Genomic DNA, 14,718 nt, shown 5'->3' with positions numbered 1-14,718 from the left:
ATACGTGTTCCATTTCAGATCGGGAGTAAAGGTCAAGCCCAGAAGCTTGTCAAAACATAAAGCCTCTCCAAGACGAGAGCCATTGTTTTTAAATTAATGACAGATGGGCATCACAGCGTTAATGATGTAAAGATAGAAGCTTGTTTTTAGATGCATTAAAAGTAATCAGCCACTGTTTCCTCGTTGTAATACGTGCCCAAGATTAGAGAAGAGAGAATCAGAGAGAACTTGGTCGTTTACGATCTTTGATGTGCTACCATAGATGATAGTGTCGTCAGCATAAATGTCTGAGAATGATGTAAGGATGTGGTTTGGAAGATCATTGATGTAGATCAGGAAGAGAGTAAGGTCTAGGATGGACCCTTGAGAAACTCCAGCATTAATACTGAAATACTATTATTAGAGGCGTTAATAAGAACATTAAGAAATGGGATTTTATTATTTACATTTAGTTCTGCAGTAAATTTAAGAATGTAATATTTTGAAAAAGGCTTTCTAGTCAATGTATTTGGTCATTAATAACATCTATGATAAGACTATCATCAACATAGATTACTTAGAGTGTTTTATTCTGTTATGAATACCTTTTCTAGAATCTTTTATCGAATATATCTTGCTCTAAGACGGTGTAATCAACTCGCACCACAGCTTCTGGATCTGACCTGAATCTGGAGCATATGACTTTCTTGGTTTTCTTTCAAGATGTCTAAACACTAGTTTGATCTGGCAATGGGTTAGGATTTTTTGTTGCAGGCGATATGATTAGTTTCTTTGTCAAATGTTTCTTACAAATGATAGTATATGGGGTTGCCGTTAGGTGAATTGAGGGATCAAATATTGATATAGTGCTTGACAACAGTGGATATCATCTACAATAAGTATAACTATTTGAATTGATTTTGAGTCACTTTTCGAACGTTTGATTATGCACCAAACTTTGTTCGGAGTGGAGTATATATATATGTATATATATATATATATATATATATATATATATATATATATATATATATATATATATATATATATATACGAAGAGAGTTAACATTTTGCAAATTATAATTTACAATATTTATTGTTCATAAACAAAAAATACAGGACAAAGTTGAGTATTTCCTTATTCCATGGAGTTTTAAACATTTGGCTTTATCTTCATGAGAAAACGGGTAGGAAACGAAATTTTATATAGATTAGCTATAATTTTGCCCGTTAGCACAAAATTCACAGCTTCAAAGTTTGAAAGAAATCAATGTTCGAAAGATTATATAGAAAAATATACAGGACAAAAAAAAGGATATTCAAACTGATGTTCAAGTATAAAAATATATTTAGACAGTAACAAAGTTCCAGTCCATGAAGTTGATTGAAAATTGATAAAATCTTTGAATCCATTGCTGATATGTACATTCGTAGATAATAATATTCAGAACGTATAGATCTAAAGTTCTTTGAAGGATTTCTACTAGAAAAATCTCGGAGCGTAAATATGATAGCTTATAGAGGATCTGTTGGTTTTTATAAGACTAAAGTAGATTGTGAATCAAGTTTTTTTTTATTTAAAATTTAGAGGTAAATGTTTCTTTTATCGTTTATATGTATAGATATATGGTTTCACGTAAAGTTTTCCTATGTCCAAAAGCAAAAAAAAAATAATAATTCTGAATATATATATATATATATATATATATATATATATATATGAAAATAGGTAATTTTGTGGCAATTAACAATGATGGCTTTGTATTCTGACATGTATATGCAAGTGTATATATACACATGCGAATATGTGTGTATACGTGTGAATATATTTATGCTAGTTAAACGAAAAAATAGATACACCTACACACTTAGATGAACATGCGAGATTAGGTTCACTGTTACATAATTAACGAAAGTGCGACCCTAATTCACTGGTCCATTTTGTTGCTTATCACTGTTGCGATCTTTTACTAGTAGCCAGATATATGAGTTTACAAAATTAATGGATTCATTTATATAATTTTGTCCTTTTGCGAAAATGCGAAAAATACTTATTTTAAGGAAAATCACTCATATTTTGACATTCAAGTTTGTGTACCCGTTATCTCCCTTACATTTTCTGAAACTGTCACTATTTCCTTTTTGTTCGTAGTCAACTGTTTTGCTGGTATAACAAAGACTTTATTCACGTCTCATAATAAGCAAGAAATAAGAAATACATAATGTAACTACATATAACTGCTATAGAACATTGTGAAATATATAGCAAGACTGATTTGGATATGTCATTAAGGACATAAGCTGCATCAGCATCCGTTTGCTTTTATATTAATAATATTCAGTTTTGGAACTAGTTAAAGTTATTTTTGTTGTGCCTTTCTGATTTTGTATCACTTTCTAATAAATTCTATTCGCCGATATTTAAGGTGGCTGCAGTATACACTTAATATGAAGATTCGATGTTGTATGTTTAGCAAGTGAAAAAAAATGCAATAGCCAGTGGATTAAACTTACCGAATATGTGTTTAACTAGTTTTTCTTTACCATATTTTGCATTATATCGAATTATTCGATCTGGCATGGCTGCCATATTGTTTTTAACGCCTTCTAGACACCGATACAAAATTTAAAAAAAAACACTTAAAATGGTTCCAAAACTGAAAAGCTCCGTAAATTAATTCAAGGTTAAATTTTCTTGCGTTTTGTAACAGTTATTTTTTTGTCTATTTGTTGTTTTTATTGCTCATCCCTTTTTATTTTGATAATATTACTGCACAATCGTTATGTTGACACAATCGCTACATTAACTTATGCTTATTTTTCAGGTTATTATTGGAAAATTTATTTTTATTTTTATTTTTTTGCTCTAAAAAAGTATTTAAAAAACAAGATGCTTGTTTTATGAAAATGAAATTATCTTTGCCTTCTCTTGATTCTTGACGAAATTACATGAACGTTAAAAGGAAGAAACCAAACAAAATCCAGATTTCAGAGAGATGGAATAATTTCTAACCATCATATGTAAACTAATGTTCATTGTGCATACTGCTCTTCTATTCCCTTGAAAATTTTATTCGTTGTGAAATATTAATGAAATTATTTTTTCATACTTGAAATGTTTTATTTTTAGTGCGCCATTTCAAAACATTCTCCAGTTCCTAGTGAAAAATATCCTGAAGGAAATCAAATTTGTGATATTGTAAACTCCTTTTATGGTTGTAACATTGTCGTAAGTATTTCATCAGATTCAATGATAATGCTAACTATTTTCCATAATCAATCCCTACTTACATATAAAGTCACTATTTCTGTATGTGTGCGTGATTTCGTTCCCTGTGAACTCCAAAATGTTTGGATCGATTTTTTTTTTTAATTTCACACAGATGTACTTTATGTGTCTGGAAGTGTTCTTAGATAGGTTTTGTATCGGAATTAGATTAAAGAAAGAAACAGTCTGCTTTTAACTAAGGTTAACACCCTTATACAACCTAACATAACAAGTGCATTTAAAAGGTGTTGTCACTGCACAAGAGCTCGGTGCATAAAATCAAATGTGGGTTCTTTGATAAGATAGAGGTGCGTTAGAAATGAGTTTTTTTCTGTTTAGAGTAGAATTGAACATTGATACTTGAATTTTGCAATTTAAACTTTAAGCAATTATATAAAGATAATTAATAATATTCACAATAGAGTCTATACAGTGCAATCTAATCTACAATATATTGTGAACTAAGTCACTGCGGAGAGGCATGTGAAACTTTCTACTGGTGCACCGCGCTGGGTCCCGGATTAGAGCAGACAATCAACTGATTTTATTGAAAAATGGGCGATTTCACCTATTTTAATGATAAAAAATGTATTGAAATCATAGAACATTCGTTGATCCACATTCAGCTCTGGGTAACGGCGGGTATTCCTGATAGTATAGTCTAAATTATTTGGGCTTCGAATATTATGTTATTTAAATATTTGATCAGGATTTACCTGTAGAGGGAAGTATCCTCAAGTCAGGTTGTCCTGTACGAAGATACCGTAAACAATTGAGGATGGTGTCACTGGGCATTCAACTTCTCGATGTCTAACAAACGCGGTATATGTTTAACAAAAGTGTGCTTTCTCACTACAATAAGGACCATTCACTGTAAACAAATATGGCTTTTCTCCTCCATGTAGTTGAGACTAAGGAGTTCTTAAGACCAAAAGAAGAGTCATACATTTTACAAAAATATGACTTTTAACCAAAATGCTATATTTATTATAAAACGTTCTAAAAGCACATAAAATGAAATCGATTTAATATGAGTTGCCAAGTGTAGTTTCCCGGGGGTGGTCATTTTGTAAAAAACAAAAAAAAAGGTTGCTTTATGCTACAACAATATCCAGATATTATATCTTTATACATAAATCAAGGTTGTATTATGTGTATCGTGGCATCACAGCCGAATGATAGATCTAAGAGCCCAAACAACCGCAGATTTTGAATAGGTACCTTCCCGCCAATTCTACACTACCAACATAAATAACCCCGAAAATGTTTTTTTTTTACAAATAAATAATCAACACAATAAAACGTATTGTTTTATTGTGTACGTTTTCAGCGTCCCAATTGTGTTTTTTTTTTTTTCGTGTTTAAATTATCCAAATAAACAATTGTTAATACTTTCCGTGTTTTTTTTTACATCGTTCATTTCCACATTGTCTTAATTAGTTTTATTGACCTTATTATTAACATAAATTAAATATATGACCCAATGGGTCATGAATGTTTGTTTAAAATAAATGAAAAAGTTACAATTATTTTCATTTTCTATTTAAAAAGCCATTCTTAACATGAGGATAGTGTTTTTAACTATTCTGTACTTTCAACTAACAATTTCATTTAAAAAGATATATCAAAATTTGAATTTAACTTGAAGCATTACGGTATCTGTTCAGTGCACATTTACCTATAAGTATGGCAAACCACTTATAATTCAATGGCTGTAAGTTTTTTCTTTTCAAAAATAAACAATTATAAACAGAACGACTCAGAAATCTATCTATATTCTTTTTTCATTTTAATATACTTTCATAGAAATGTTTCTGTTATGTCACAAAAACTATTTTCTTTACGTCAGAAGTGTCACGCTTATACATTAATTCCATAGCTAATCTAACATACTGAACCAACGGGTCACGTGTAGTCTAGTATATAAATAAAACAGCAGTAAACGAATGACGAAAAAAAGTCGTTAGTCACTCACTCAGTTACTCGCGTTAGTATGTAGATAATACAAACATTTTCACCTCATCTCAAACTGTAATGCTAATTTTAGTTTAAATCATGTAAGTAAATCGAATTTAACAGCAATTATGTAAAAGTGTCCATCTGAACTTTCTATCGTAAGTCAAACATGTCACTTTTACGTGCACATGCAATCATTATAAATAACACGTACTTATGTGTAAATAATACAGTGCATATAGTTAGAACTTCAGACAAATAAAATTGATTGTATTTGCTGTCTAACTAATAAGGTTGCATCCCAATAAGAAAGCAAGATAAAATAAAAAAAATAATTAACACTCGATAATTTGTAAACCAAGACCAACAGCAACAAACAATTGATATAAAACGCATTATAATGAAATTATCTAATTAACTAACTATTTTAACGTTGAAAATGCATTTTTATTTCTCGACTCTCTTAATGGATGTATTAACCTATTATGGCCATCATTAAGAAATAAATTTCGATAGAAGATAATTTATAGAAGAAAATATTGAAATATACAGTGTTATTCCGTAAAAATTGGATTGTTATATAGAGAATTTCATTCTAATGCGTTTGATGCAAATTATATTTTGTTCTTTTGTTTTCGAATTACTGAGTGTTAACTGTTCTGTACTTTTACCGAAAACGACAGAGTTGAAAGTTATCATTGGGGCTATGACAACAGCATATTCTTTTCATTGTTTTGACTCTTGAGTATATATCCGTTAATATCTTATGTTTTTATATAGACGGGTGTGGTTCTCGGTTGGTTAAGTGTGTCTAACTGTGTTGGATATATACCTGAGAGTCAAAAGAACACTACTCTGTTGTCACAGCCCTAGTTATCATTTATTTTAAGAGCCAATGATAGTAAATGAAAAATAACAACTAATATGCACATGTAATAAAAACTGTAAAATATAATTCTAAAAATTAAATATATTCTTTCTTCTAGGAAACAAGTAATTTATTAAAAACTTACTGTTACAATGAAGTGAAATCTGCTTTAACAACGGAAGAAGCCATACAAAGCGCCTGTAATGTTTTGAGTATCGCAGCATTTGAATGTGCTTCAAAAGGTTATCAAGTGGACGACTGGAGAAGCAAGACAACATGCGGTAAGAATACGTTGTCTTATTACTTTGTTTAATGCTTTTGGTTTTGGAGAATCTCTGTTGCTTTTGTAACTTTCATGCCCGTAGTTCACAGAAAATACGTGATAGAGCGTATTTCGTTGTTTATTCTACTTTCCTTGCAGTTATTCTAAGAGTCGCATACGGAGTGTTTTATGGTATTTTTTACAAGGGAGTCACCACTTATCAAGGCCGCTCGAGGATAAGGGTTCATGAGTGTAAGTTGGTCAGTGAAACAACAGCTTAGTGATCTTTTTTGGTGGGAATCGAACACAATTGGGCTATTTAAGGATACGGGATAGCAAGAACCTGTTAACATTAGACTTGAAGACGACCATGTTGTAGTCAGCGGAGAAGAAGACTAGTGGAACAGAATTCCACAAGCGGGTAATTCTAAGAAAGAAGCTTTGTTCATGGAATTTGCGTTTAGATTTAGGCTTGTGTCGGGAGTGAAATACCTTCTGCGCCGGTAGAATGACACAACCATTTTTCCAGTGAACTTGGCATTTCAGGGTGAAGGTCAGTCCAATAGGCTTATCAAAGCAGAGTGATTCTCTAAAACACGAACCACTTGTGGGCAACTTGTACAAAATATTTGACTAATAATGCTATGAAGGGTTACGTTGGTTGGTTTTTGGAGTTTGCGACAAGTTAACCGTAGTTGGGCCTGTATGTTTTGTATATGATTCGTACGTTAATTAATTTATTTTGTAGACGCATATTTTGGAAATAAAATATAAATTCTATTTAAACCATAGATAGGTACCTGACAGGTACTACCACTACAATTTAGTGAAACAGGAAATAGTGATACTGCTTAAAATGCCCAAATTGAGGCCTCGCTACTAAATTCAGTTTTTTATACTAATTATGACGGTTGGTAGAGCTTGAATAGTTGATAAAGTTGGGAAATAAAGGAGACAGAAAAAGTAGTAACGGCTGGATAATATGGATTTCGGTGTGGTTAGGTTGGGTAGAGCCGGACACTTTTCCCAAAGGTTCCAATGTATTTTAGAGTGTCGTATTCCAGACTAATTTTATTTAATTCGTATGTGAAATCTTGACAGATGTTGCCCCATTAGATCAAATTAGACCTGAAAGTAACGTTATTATTGATTAAACATTAAGAGATCTTCTTTCTTAATCATATTAGACTAATTAGAGAATATGAAGAGACGCATTGTAGTCACACCCAAATACGAAACATTTTCCTCAAAATAACTACATAGTGCATGATTTTTCTCAATAATTTTTTTTTTTTAAACTTGGAAATTTAGTGAAGATAATCTCTTCTCTATAAACTAATATTTGCTCCCAGAAGAGTAGCAGAAACTTGCAATGAAGCAAGCGACCAACAGAAGATGCTGTTGTGTGGAAGAAACAGCTTACCATGCAGACATGTATATAATCAAGTTTATCAGATATTTTAACTTGTGGGCTATTTCATTACGGTCTTCAGATAATGTTGGGTAATCAGGGGAGAATACGCAACATTTCGGAGCATACCTCTTTGTTTAGACTTGTATATAAAGTTTATCTTTTCTTTTCTTTTTTTTTTTTTCTTGTGGGGTAATCCATTCCGGCATACATACAATGTGGGGACGTCAAGAAAAAATACGCACTGTTTTGGAGCCTACCACTCAACGGCTTTTCGCGTATCGGATTCCCTCACTAATCTGAGGTCCAATTATCTGAATTGCATTTAACTGGACTGTTCAATAGACTCAAAACTGAACGTTTAATGATTTCAACCTTTTTTCATTTTCTTACAAAAGAAATGTTGCTAGTTTCTCTACACTAGCGCTATTTTCATGGAAGATGCCCGATTTGGCTCCCATATCATGTTCCTCCTCTATAAGAAAATCGCAGCTGAACTTATCTCTCTATCATAACGGAAAAGGACTATTACTTCTTGCGTCACGTACCTAGCCCCAGGCAGAATCTTTATGGACTTATTTGTCATAATTGTCTTCAAATCTAATGTCATCAAATATTTGTCATAAACTCAACCATAAGTAATCTAACTTACTTAATTGCATTAATTGCTTGTAGTACAGCCAAAATCTTCTCTATCTTTCGGTTGACAATTATTCTATCTCATTAACGATTATCCTCAAATAGATTTTGGACTTCATGAATAGTGATACAACAATAAAAATAAATTTGAACAAATTCATTCGAAGTCCTATCGATAATGTAGATTGAATATCATTTTATCAATTCTAAATATTGTACAGAACATTTCCTTGATCTCGTTGATAACTTATTTCTATATATTAGGATAAAAATAAACACCAGAAAGACAAATACATGTAAACATTGAAAAGTCGGTTATGGCTGATCACATAGGAAGGGAAAATGGGAAAACATCTCTTATGGAATGAAGTGAAATTATATTCAGGAAAAAGGATGGGGAGGAAAACATCTAAAAAAAAATAAACGCATATATATATATATATATATATATATGTGTGTGTGTGTGTGTGTGTGTGTGTGTGTGTGTGTGTTTTATTTTTTATTACCATTTTATCTGTTTAGTTACATATGTTTCGGATGCTGGGCCGTGTTTACGATCTAACAGCCTCGTTAGACCTTACAGAAATGGTTGGTTAGTATTAGGAAGAATTGTTTTTAGGAATACGGGGGAAAAAGGGAAAGAAAAAAGAAGGGTTTTTTTGGTAGGAGATAATAGAGGGGGAAGGCGGGTAATGACAATATTTCAGTTTTGAAAGTTAAAATATATTAGGTTGTATTGTGTGTGTGGGAGTAGCAGATTCAGGTAGGCTATATATATATATATATATATATATAAAGTGCGTAGGTATAAAAAATAATTATTGTTTAATAATAATTGTCAAGACCCTTTTACAATACTTAGGAGTGGGCACTTTCTAGAGAATAATAACTAAAAGGCAGTCAACTAGCATCTATGCAATTTTCACGACTTCCACTCGTTCGTCTAATGTATTCGACCGAATCCGGCGTTTAATAGTTCTTAATTCCATTCATTAATTGTTTGGTGACCCTGAGGCAACGGCTCAGCAAATGACGCAAAAGATGGCATTCTAACTGGGTTCGAATCTCATTGCCGGCAGAAATTGTCACACCCTACACTGTATGACACACTAGTGTCTGTAAGTATAAAGAGTAATTATTGTTTAAATAAAAATCATTTTTTAGTTTTAATTCTCAAATGTTGATATTTTTAAGTAATTAAGGTTAAAGTTTGTATAATTATTAAAGAAATTAATTATTATTTAAGGGGAATATAAGCAAGTCTCGCTTTTTATCGGAGCAAAATTCTATCTTTGTCATTGCATGATCTTGTAATTTACCCGTTGATATGCCTAAGACGATAAAATATTTTTTTTCTTTTCACAGTCATATCGCAAAGAAAAACCGTAGTGTCACTGTACTTCAATCTTTAATAAAGCATTGTTGGTCGGTTCATGACATTTTACGCCAATGTATTCAGTCACTTCGTGAATCCCACTCACTTGGTTTCGACCTCCATCAATTTGACTAGGTGCACAACTAAATTGCTTAAGAAGCTAACAGTGTTTCTACGCAATGGCATGTAGCGACTAGTATATATCACCCATCTGAGACTCAAGTGTTATGCAAACTACCAAACGGGTACATTAGTGAAAATCTAATCCATTGTATTTGCGATAAAATAGATCGTGCTTAGCTGTCTATATGACATCCTATTGAAAGGTCTGATTTCGGTTGTACAGGGTGACCCTAAAAAGCAAAAGCTAAATGGAGGCCATCTAGAACATATGCTGTAGAACGGAGAAAAAAAAAGGCAAAAGACTCTAGTGTTTGGATGTGATGTTTTGAATATAATAAACTAGTTATGACCAAAGTTTCATTTCATTCGGACAAAACACTAAGAAACGGGGCCTAATTAGAGTTGGTGCACGTTTTTTTCTTTTTTTTGGGGGGGGTCACCCTGTAAACCTCATGTGTTCCAATTTTGGGTCTTATTTCTTAAAATGTATTCAGAAAGGACACAAGCAGGAAAAGTGTATACATAAAAAAAAAAAATTTTTTAATTTTAAATGTTATTTTTCAATTTTCTAACATAGATAAAACATATCCAATGACATGAGCGGTTTTACAGATTTCCTGTTTGAAACATTTCTTTTAAATGCGTAGATAGTTTTTATGAATTCGAACATTGCATCTGTTTTGGGATTTGGATTATGATTTCAAGCAACATTACTAGTCGAAAATGAAACTGTAACAGAGTTATCTTAATCATTAAATTTGAAAATATTCCTAAATACCGAGTCACTAGAAGAATATCCGTCGTAAAACACATAAAACTGATTCCCTTAACAGAACAGTTTTACACTACTTTTATGCCCTCTTGCGAAGATTAAAATCAAAATATAGTGTTACTGACCCTAGGTACGACCAACAGAGAAGGATGGAGTAAGTATTTTTTACGGAGTCTTTCTTTAAAAATCTATCAAAAATCAAGTAATTATCCAATCAATACGAAATTTTCACCGATTATTAAATGAAGAATGAACTTTATAACGGTGTACTTTTGTCATAATATATATATATATATATATATGTATATATATATATATATATATATATATATATATATAAGTTTGGTGGTTAAATTTCAAATTCTGAAAAAACAACATATAGACACATATATTCGAATTAAGAATTTATTGTTTGACAAAAGGAATATATAGAAGGAGTTATGTTGGGTTTTTTTTTCAGAATTTAACCACCAAAATTATATATTGTTCTATTCTTAAATAATGAGCTTTTCCTTTTTGGCTAGGATCACCTTGAAAGTATTACTTCAAGTAATATCCATCAGGATTTTTCATCTGAAGTCTATCAGTGTCTTATCTCGCTTATATATATATATATATATATATATATATATATATATATATATATATATATATATATATATATATGTGTGTGTGTAGGTATGTATGTATATTGTTGCATACAACCCCATTTGTTTATTTGTAGTTACAAATATACTTAAAATAATCGACCGAAACTGAACAAAATATATTGTATTGTGGGAGGGTAATGTTTGTAGATATAAAAACTGTTCGCTATCAGATTTTAAATTCGAATTTGGAATGTGTTTAATTTTACATCTTTTGTGCTTTGAAGTGTGAAATTCGTCCAGATAAGCAAAAACATTATATATTTTCATTATTTTTATGAAAAACACTACTTTTTAATCTTTGAAAAATAAATTAATATTTTTTTGAAGCCAATATTGTTAGTATACCATTAAATAGGAAATGCTTTGAAGAATCGATGTAAATATATATATATATATATATATATATATATATAAAGTGTGTGTGTGTGTGCGTGTGTATGTGTGTGTGTGTGTGTGTTGCTTACAGAGTTGATTCTTCACTTAATCGTCAAAATAAACGTTAAAAATAAATGGAAATTTACAAAACTAATCAACTTATTTAGTTCTATCGAGGCTACCGGATTTCCTCCAACCGATCATAAATTTTGGATCTTTTATTTCGCCACGCGAAATCCACTCAGTGAGATAAAAGATCTAATTATTTTAAATTCAGGGACTAATGCCATAATATTTTTTAATATTCTTATAGCAAAGCATCTTAAATCTTATCTAGACAAAAAATTAAAAAATTAATTGATTCAAAAACCTTTTCAAAAAATATTTAAATGTGTTATTGATCGAGATAAAATCGCGGTAAAAAAGTGTTGTTTTTTTTTTTTTGTTTTTTGGGGTTTTTTTTAAATTACATCTACAGGGTGTCCACAAAGTCTGGCTACATAATGACTTGTGTATATGACGTGTATGTTACGTGTATGACTGTATAGCGTTGTGACTGTCTAATCTAGAGTTCGTTGTGTGTGTACATTTAATTACAGTTCGTGATGTGACAAGAATATACATAAATATTTTTACAACAAAAAGGAAGAATAACACTTATTTGGGGTTTAAATATCTAGCGAATTGGGAACATATCTGGTCCGTCTTTTGTCTTGTTTAACGGAAAGCTGCAATAGAAAGTCTTCCCAAGAAATAACAGAACCTCGGGTTTTATTTTCGGTAACTTTTTTTATGGCAGTGTTTTCCCCCTTTTGGAAAGTTGCAATGCTGATTCTGACTATCGCCATTTCTGACCTATCTTTACTTGGAGCCACTATGATGAGTCCTTTTTAATAAATAGTATATATATAGAAATCATGCAGGTATAAAATTATATAAGAGTCTGTTTTAACTATTAAAAGATACATGTAAAACAGTGTACCTTTTGTATTTATTAACGAAATTGTGAACTAACAAACAGACAGAAATAAGATAAAAGTTATTGTTTCGTTTTCTATAAAGCTCGCATGTTTTATTGTTTAAATTGGAGGTTATACCTAAAAGTTTATCAATTTTAAATTCATTTTTATTTCTGTGTCAAAACGAACAGGTTTTATCTTTATTTTCCTATTCTTTTAATATCTGAATCTTTAGTAGATGCGTTATAAGGTATTGCGATCAACATCCTCGTAAATAAAATATTGTTCACTGATTATAGATTAAGGCTTATATATTTTATATTATAGTATATATATATATATATATATATATATATATATATATATATATATATATATATATATATTAATGAAGACAAAGGGATGCAGTGTTTACCTGATATACGCAATGGTAAACTTCAAACTAATATAAATAACAGTATTTATATATAGAAAATGTAATCCCAATCGAATTAAAAAAGCTCAATACGCAATAGAGAGTATAGCTTATTATAGGAGAAACAAAATTAAAACTGTAAGTTGAACTTCACAATCAAAATTTATTATTCAACCGAATACTCCAAAAAAACAATTTAAAAAGTCTTTATTCCGCGGAGTTTCAAAGAATGCAATTCTTATTATTCTTCTCATCAGAGGACATAAAGAAATCAGCAAATTATATTTGTATCAATGCTAGAATTTGCTAGTTAAGGCATTAAGTGAAACCGCAATTTGTTGTAGTTATAAATTTCCAAAATAAAAAAATGAAAAATATTGGATATGTAAAAACTAATATAAAAACAAACCGCGCATAATATTTCAGCTTGAATGAAACTCCTCTAGAGTTGATCCAAAATGCAAAGTAGTTCTTAAGATAAAATGTATTCCAAAATAAGTCCAGCGTGACGATGCATATAATCCGATTGGAAAGTTTTCAAAAATCCGATTGGAAAGTTTACAAAACAGCTGAAATAATGAAAATTGTTTTTTTCCGGGCAGTGCAGTAGTCCAAAAAAAGTCTGCCCCTAGTCAAATGGGACCTAATAGTAAAAAGAGAGAAATCTAAAATGAGAACCTTCATCATCGGTTTAAAAAGAAAAACTGATTTCAAGCTGGGAAAAAACCGTGAAAGCTCGTATTACTGTGACCGGACATTGTCTAGACAGAATAAAACAGATCTTTCTATAAAGAAATTCGATGTCATTATTAAAAAAAGTGTAGGGTTGGTGATTATAAATTTTAAGTGTTGCAGAATCATAGTTTATTAAGGCTGTCAAAAAGTTTTAATTACAATTATAATTTTCTTTCTCTTATATATATATATATATATATATATATATATATATATATATATATATATATATTTTACCCACCTGCAACCGATATTCGTAGTTCTTCTTACTCCTCTTCTATTATAAAGAGTTTCACTTTTTATAATTTCCCATATAATATTATTTTTTTCCAAACATATGGGCTAACTCTTCCGTTGCATAGTGAGACACTAAGTTCGTGGTTTACTCATTTCCTTTTTGCCTGTATATATTATTGTTATGGAAGTATATTGATTTTCTATAAAAATATTATTATTGTGTTATCAGCATGAATATTTGCATATTACTTGGTGAAATCCAATGATTTTTCCGATGGATATTCTTTGATTGTGTGCTAAAGTTATTTTGTATTCAATTTTGTAAATGTGAAATTTCTTTTGTTATTAATATCCTTAACGCATTTTATTGTGAAAATTTATCTCTGTAGATTAAATATAGTTCTGTTTGAAGTTCTGTATATATTCTCAAGTTTGACTTAAAGATTACAAACTTCGAAATGATCCATCTGAAGATCTGAGATTATATTGGCCTCAATGTTGTCCATATAACTTCCAAGATGAGAATAATAGACTGAATAATCCCAAACCATACTTTTACACAATATTTTCCTTTAAAGTTTTTGTAATAACACGTTAATATTCTAATAAACACTAAAGATCGGGAAATAGTTCATATCTACTTACCTCATCACGAGAGAATAGTTAAATACAAGAAATTGGAGAGAAATTAAAA

The 14,718-nt window shown here is 30.5% G+C and overlaps 1 protein-coding gene across 1 annotated transcript in view; it reads left to right on the top strand.

Moving 5' to 3' along the window:
• The window catches only part of LOC145283928 (SCO-spondin-like), a 157,633-nt gene that overhangs the window by 17,896 nt on the left and 125,019 nt on the right, over positions 1–14,718 (top strand). The window contains exons 5-6 of the mRNA XM_080133028.1: positions 3,110–3,208; positions 6,190–6,352. Coding sequence (XP_079989154.1) covers positions 3,110–3,208; positions 6,190–6,352 — 262 coding nt within the window. The remainder of the gene's footprint in view (positions 1–3,109; positions 3,209–6,189; positions 6,353–14,718) is intronic.

Source organism: Euprymna scolopes, chromosome 8, assembly GCF_053919585.1.
Source record: "Euprymna scolopes isolate OS-2025 chromosome 8, ASM5391958v1, whole genome shotgun sequence".
Classification (NCBI taxonomy): Eukaryota; Metazoa; Mollusca; class Cephalopoda; order Sepiida; family Sepiolidae; genus Euprymna; species Euprymna scolopes.
Note: the sequence above shows the minus strand (reverse complement) of the source record. Positions and strands in the feature narration are given on the sequence as shown.